At 33.0% G+C, this 7,289-nt stretch overlaps 1 protein-coding gene across 1 annotated transcript; it reads left to right on the top strand.

Moving 5' to 3' along the window:
- LOC104647801 (uncharacterized) lies at positions 1–1,059 on the top strand. Its single transcript, XM_010323610.2, has 2 exons — positions 1–213; positions 466–1,059. The coding sequence occupies exons 1-2, from the start codon at positions 1–3 to the stop codon at positions 1,057–1,059; spliced, it is 807 nt and encodes a 268-aa protein (XP_010321912.2).
- Positions 1,060–7,289: the final 6,230 nt, after the last annotated feature.

The following is a 7,289-nucleotide window of genomic DNA, read 5'->3' as shown; positions in this document are numbered from 1 at the left end:
ATGTCGAATTTATCCAAACTTGAGTTTGTGGCATTAGATATTTCTGGAAAGAATTATCTTTCATGGGTACTCGATGCTGAGATTCACTTGGCTGCTAAAGGTCTTGATGCCACTATTACTCAGGGAAAAGAAGCATCCAGTCAAGATAAGGCGAAGGCTATGATTTTCCTTCGTTATCATCTTGATGAGGGCCTGAAGATTGAATATCTGACGGTGAAATATCCACTTGAATAGTGGACTGATTTAAAGGGGAGATATGACCACCGAAAGGCAACAGTGTTGCCAAGAGCTCGTTATGAGTGGATGCATTTATGGTTTCAAGATTTTAAGACCGTAATTGAATACAACAGAGTTGTATTCAGGATAACCTCCCAGTTGAAATTATGTGGGGAGACTATAAAAGATGAGAACATGTTGGAAAAGACACTTACTACTTTTCATGCCTCGAATGTGATATTGCAGTAGCAATATCGTGAAAAGGGTTTTCAGAAATATTCTGAACTAATCTCATGTCTTTTGGTGGCTGAACAACATAATGCTCTTTTAATGAAAAATCATGAAGCTCGTCCCACTGGAGCTGCTCCATTACCGGAGGCAAATGTGGTGGAAGCACGTGATCAATCTGAAGTAAAAAGAGATGATCATCGGGGATATAATAATGTATGGGGACGTGGCAAAGATAAAAGACGATACACTAATCGTCAAGATGGTGATCATAATAAAAGGGAGAACAACATGAGTTCTCAAAATAACCCCTCAAAAAGTAATTGTCGTCATTGTGGCATGAAAGGCCATTGGAAGAATGAATGTCGCACACATGAACATTTTGTAAGGCTCTATCAAAATTCCTTCAAAAAGAAAGGAAATAAAAGTGGTGCTTCCTCTTCCAATGCTCGAGCTGAGTCACATCTGACTCTTAAAGATGGTGATAAGCCGGGAACATCTCAGAAATATGATAAAGATGTTGAAGAAAATTTGGCTTTAAGGGATGATGTTTTTGATGGCCTTGGTGACATTACTCATATGGAAGTTGATGACTTCTTTGGAGATCGAAACTAATGTTTGATCTTTTAGCTGGGGAATGAAATTTGTTAATATTTTACTTATGTATTTTTAATTATTATGTTATTCATGTTGAAGTATTTAAATTTCAGTTGTTAATTTTGTTTCTTCCTCCTTTTGATGTATTTTATTTTAATGAAAATTAATAGAAATCCCCAGTTGTCAGTTGGATTCAAGATGAGTAATGGAGATGTATGCCTTCTTGATAGTGCTACAACGCATACAATATTAAAAGAAAAGAAATACTTTTCTAATTTGGTTATGAAAATGGCATATGTCAACACAATATCAGGTAGTACAAAATTAATTGAGGGCTCTGGAAGAGCGACCTTATTACTACCTGGAGGGACAATATTAAGCATTGATAATGCATTATATTGTAGTAAGTCTCAAAGAAACTTATTAAGTTTCAAAGTTATTCGCCAAAATGGCTATCATGTTGAGACGACTAATGAAGGAAAGGTTGAATACCTTTACATTACTACAATTAATGTAGAGAAGAAAATTGTGCATGAAAAATCACCTGCATTTTCTTCTGGGTTGTACTATACAAGTATAAGTACAGTCGAATCACATGCCGTAGTAAACAAAAGGTTTACTAATTTTAATGATTTTATTATTTGGCATGACCAGTTGGGCCATCCCAGATTTAATATGATGCGCAAAATCATTGAGAATTCACATGGGCACACCTTAAAGAGCCCAAATATCCTTCAATCAAAGGAATTCTCTTGTGCTGCTTGTTCTCAAGGAAAGTTGATCATTAAACCATCAACAGTTAAAGTTGGAATTGAATCCCCTGCGTTTCTGGAACGTATACAGGATGATATATGTGGACCAATTCAACCTGCATGTGGACCATTTAAATATTATATGGTCTTGATAGATGTTTCTACAAGATGGTCACATGTGTGTTTATTATCAACTCGCAACATGGCTTTTGCGAGATTGCTGGCTCAAATAATAAGATTGAAAGCACAATTTCCAGACTATACAATAAAGACAATCCGTCTAGATAATGATGGTGAGTTTACATCTCAAGCATTTAATGATTATTGTATGTCTACTGGTATAACAGTTGAACATCCAGTTGCTCATGTTCACACTCAAAACGGTCTAGCAGAATCATTGATTAAACGTCTACAATTGATAGTTAGACCATTACTAGTGAGAACAAAGTTATCTGTGTCGATGTGGGGGCATGTTATTTTGCATGCAGCAGCACTTGTGCGCATAAGGCCGACCAATTATCATGAATTCTCCCCATTACAATTAACTTTTGGTCAAGAACCAAACATTTCCCATCTCAGAGTTTTTGAATGTGCGGTGTATGTCCCAATTGCTCCACCACAATGCACAAAGATGGGGCCCCAAAGAAGGTTGGCGATATATGTTGGGTATGAATCTCCTTCAATCATAAAATATTTGGAGCCTATGACTGGAGATTTATTTAAGGCAAGATTTGCTGATTGTCATTTTGATGAATCAGTATACCCAACATTAGGGGGAGAACATAAGTCATTGGGAAAAGAGATAGATTGGAATTCATCATCTCTATCTCATCTGGATCCTCGAACAAACCAATGTGAGCAAGAAGTTCAAAGAATAATTTATTTGCAGAACATTGCAAATCAGCTACCAGATGCATTTACTAATCTTCCAAGGATTACTAAATCGCATATTCCAGCTGTTAATGCTCCAGTTTGAGTTGATATCCCGACGGGACAAATAGTTAAGGCAAATGAGTCTAGACCACATTTGAAGCGTGGTAGACCAATTGGTTCCAAGGATAAAAATCCTCGAAAGAGAAAAGGAATAAATGATCAATATGATCATGGGTTGAAAGAAATTTCTCAAGATGAGACCCAAGTCATAACACATGATGATGAGGAGGTTCGAACTTCTGAAAATAATGAAATTTCAATGAATTATGTCTCGACGAGAAAGTTGTGGAACCGAAATAATGTTGTGATTGACAACATATTTGCCTATAATGTTGCTATTGAAATAATGCAACAAGATGAAGATTTTGAGCCAAAATCTGTTCACGAATGTAGACAGAGAAATGATTGGCCAAAATGGAAGGATGCAATTCAAGCTGAATTGTCTTCACTAGAAAAATGTGAAGTTTTTGGACCGATAATCCAAACACCTGAAGGTATCAAGCCAGTGGGGTACAAATGGGTTTTTGTACGAAAAAGAAATGAGAAAGGTGAAGTCATGAGATATAAGGCCCGACTCGTTGCTCAAGGTTTTTCTCAAAGACCTAACATTTATTATATGGAGACATATTCTCCAGTGGTAGATGCAATCACCTTCAGATATCTCATAAATCTGGTAGTTCATGAAAAACTTGAAATGCGTCTAATCGACGTTGTCACAGCCTATCTATATGGCTCATTGGACCACAACATTTTCATGAAAATTCCTAAAGCATTCAAAGTGCCTGAAGCATACAAAGATTCAAGAGAAACTTGTTCAATAAAACTTCAGAAATCTCTGTATGGATTGAAACAATCAGGAAGGATGTGGTACAATCGCCTGAGTGAATATTTGTTAAAGAAAGGGTACAAAAATGACCCGATTTGTCCCTGCATTTTCATTAAACAGTCGGGGTCTTAATTTGTAATAATAGTTGTGTATGTTGATGGTTTGAACATCATTGGCACTCATAAAGAGCTTTTAAAAGCTGTTGAGTGTCTGAAAAAAGAATTTGAAATGAAAGATCTCGGCAAGACAAAATTTTATCTTGGCCTACAGATTGAGAATTTGTCAAATGGAATACTTGTTCATCAATCAACGTACACAGAAAAGATACTAAAGCGTTTTTACATGGATAACTCACATCCATTGAGTACTCCAATGGTGGTAAGATCGCTTGACATCAATACAGATCCATTTCGACCTCAAGAGAATGATGAAGAGCTTCTTGGTGATGAAACTCCTTATCTTAGTGCGATCGGGGCACTAATGTACCTTGCTAACAATACTCGACCAGATATCTATTTTGCAGTAAGTCTACTAGCAAGATTCAGTTCCTCCCCAACAAAAAGACATTGGAATGGTGTTAAACACATATTTCGATATCTTCGAGGGACCATGCACATGGGTTTATTCTATTCCAATGAATCCAAATCAGAACTGATTGGTTACGCAGATGCACGGTATTTATCAGATCCTCATAAAGCTTGATCACAAACAGGATATTTGTTTACATGTGGAGACATGACAATATCTTGGCGATCAATGAAGCAAACGTTGGTAGCCACTTCTTCAAATCATGCAGAAATAATAGCCATCCATGAAGCAAGTCGTGAGTGCGTCTGGTTGAGATCAATGACCCATCATATTCAGAAAATGTGTGGTTTTTCTTTGAAAAAGAATATACCAACCACAATGTACGAAGATAATGCTGCATGTATAGTTCAATTGAAAGGAGGATACATCAAAGGAGACCGGACAAAGCATATCTCACCAAAGTTCTTTTTCACGTATGATCTTCAACAAAATGGTGAGATAGAAGTTCAACAAATTCGTTCAGGTGATAATCTTGCTGATTTATTCACTAAGGCATTGCCAACATCAACATTTGAGAAGTTGAGATACAAGATTGGAATGCGCCGTCTCCGAGATATCAAGTAAAGTTTTCATCAGGGGGAGCGAAATACGCGTTGTACTCTTTTCCTTAACTATGGTTTTGTCCCAAGTTGGGTTTTCATGGTAAGGTTTTTAACGAGGCAACATTCAAAGCGTATTATGAGATATGTGTACTCTTTTTCCTTCACTAGACTTTTTCCCACTGGGTTTTTCCTAGTAAGGTTTTAATGAGGCACATAATCTATGGATATCCAAGGGGGAGTGTTGTAAATTCATTGTATATCTGGATGATCTATTAGAGTTATCCAACAATTAATTGAATTCATGTATTAGTGTTTCCAATGTGATAAGATATCAAGGTGATATGAACCTTGATGATAACTATGTAAAATTTCAAGGTGACCTTTGAATATGATATCTCAACACTATAAATAGAGATATCATTCACCATTGTATGATATACTTGAATAAGAAAATTATCTCCTCTATCTTATACTTTTTGTCTTTTTCATCTTATATTCTGAGCTTTCTTTGCAACAAAAATATATTTATTTATTTTTCCATTGAGTAAAGTAATATGAACTTTTAGAATTTAAAGGAATATTAATGACTTAGTTTTATCTGGGATAAAATTTATTCACACAAAATATTTATATCAATTCAATACATATTTGTCATATGTTTAAATTTTATAACATAAATTTTACTTCCTTAAATTACATTGTAATAGAAATTAAAGGGAAAAAGCACAAGTACCACCTAGATTATGACCGAATTTCAGAAAGACACCTTAATTAAAGTAAGATTTTATTACCCCTGAACTTCTATTTTTGTAATAATATACATCTTTTGTCTTACATGACACTCTTCGTGACCCCACGCAATTGAGGCGCTAGAAAATATTTGGATGTCACGTAAGCCAAAAAGGTGCATAAATTACAAAAAAAAAAAAAATCAGAGGTAGTAGGATCTTAGTTTAGTTAAGATGTGTTTCTGAGATTTTGATCATTGTCAAGAAGGTACTTATATATTTTCCCGAAATTAAATTAATTTAATATAAACATTGAATGCCTCTGTTTGGGAGAAAAAAGGATCATATTGATTTTTTTATAATCCCTCCGTTTTAAAAAAAAATGTCTTTATTTTCTTTTTATTTTGTTTCAAAAATAATGACCTCTTTTTTTATTTGGCAACACTTTAACTTTTCACGTGACATGTTTAAGACCACAAAATTGAAGGACATTTTGATACATTTGATATAATTTTACTTTTGAACCACAAAATTAAAAAAAATTCTCTCATTTTTTAAACTCCATTTTAAATTAAATTAAATCATCCTTTTTAAAAGGTAATATTTATTTTCATATTTTAGTCCCATAATTGTGGTCATTTAACGGTTGCCTGCACGTCATAAATTCCTCATTTATGGCAATGATGCAAATAGCAGTTTTGAGTTAATAGTAGTATTCCAGTAGGTTAAGAAATTTAAAACAAAATAATAAATTATCCTATCTGCAAAAAGGAACAGTTGTCACAATTATTTGGGAGTCGGTCGCAGTTAAATTAGTTACTACTTTTTTAGTGTACTTTTAGTTATATCTAAATTTGACGTATTTATTAAGAAAATAATAATTGTTATATTATTTTATTATTGAAAAACTGCTTAAATAGGTTATCCAGCGTTAAAAGAATACTTTTTATATTATACATTATTTATATCATATCTGTTTAAGTAAAGACTTATCCATGCCATTGTTTGTTAATTGAAATTATATAGATTAACCATACTTTAAGCAGATGACATAAATGAGTTATTTTTCAAAGTTTGATATCATATTTGGACATTTTTTTTTATAAAAAAATGATTTACTTAATAGCAATGTCAAATTATAATTGTCCACAGATAAAAAATGATTTTGCGAAATTGAAACCTTTTTCATTTAACAAATAACGGAATAGATGAATTTTTTCTCTAATGAAAATGATATCGATGAACCAAGTTTTTTACGAACGATGTAGATGATATTTTTCTTAAATTTCAATGTATTTGAGTATTTTTCTTTTACTATATTATCCCTATTAATTGAGACACGTGAATCATTATGTATGGCCAAGAAAAGTAGAAATTCATTAAAATCTCAATAAATTAATACTCGATAAACTAATAATCTTTCTAGCACAAAACTTTTTCTCTAGATTTCGATTTGGATCAATGAAATAAATCACGCATTTCGATAAGATAATATATTTTCAAAAGATCCTTATATAAATATATGATTTTGTTAGTATTATATATTTAAAATTCTTTGAAAGTACACATATATCAAATAGAATTTATTGAAATATGATTCCATTGTGTTTTTTGTTTGTTGTTGAAATTTGAATCTAGTTAGTTGAAGCTTATCTCTAAATTTTTTTATTGCATTCGAAAGTTTCGATGTTGCCACGACTGCAAGGCTTTTTAAGTGCATGTGGAATGATTTTTTCGTACTCACATAACAGTTTACGTATTTGATTTGTGATTGCTAATTTTGTGACACCTTTTAAATGAGAAGCCATTTTTGAATATGGTTTCAAAAATTTCCTATGTTGCTTATATAACTTATTTTCTCTCAATCATACATTGAATA

This window comes from Solanum lycopersicum, chromosome 6 (genome assembly GCF_036512215.1).
Source record: "Solanum lycopersicum chromosome 6, SLM_r2.1".
NCBI classification, from domain to species: domain Eukaryota; kingdom Viridiplantae; phylum Streptophyta; class Magnoliopsida; order Solanales; family Solanaceae; genus Solanum; species Solanum lycopersicum.
This window is presented reverse-complemented; position numbering and strand designations above follow the sequence as displayed.

Bases quoted from the DNA above. Each gene is read 5' to 3' on its own strand.
- LOC104647801 (XM_010323610.2), top strand. From the start codon at position 1: ATGTCGAATTTATCCAAACTTGAGTTTGTGGCATTAGATATTTCTGGA. The intron at 214-465 runs GTGAAATATCCA...ATATTGCAGTAG, and splicing joins TGAAGATTGAATATCTGACG to CAATATCGTGAAAAGGGTTT.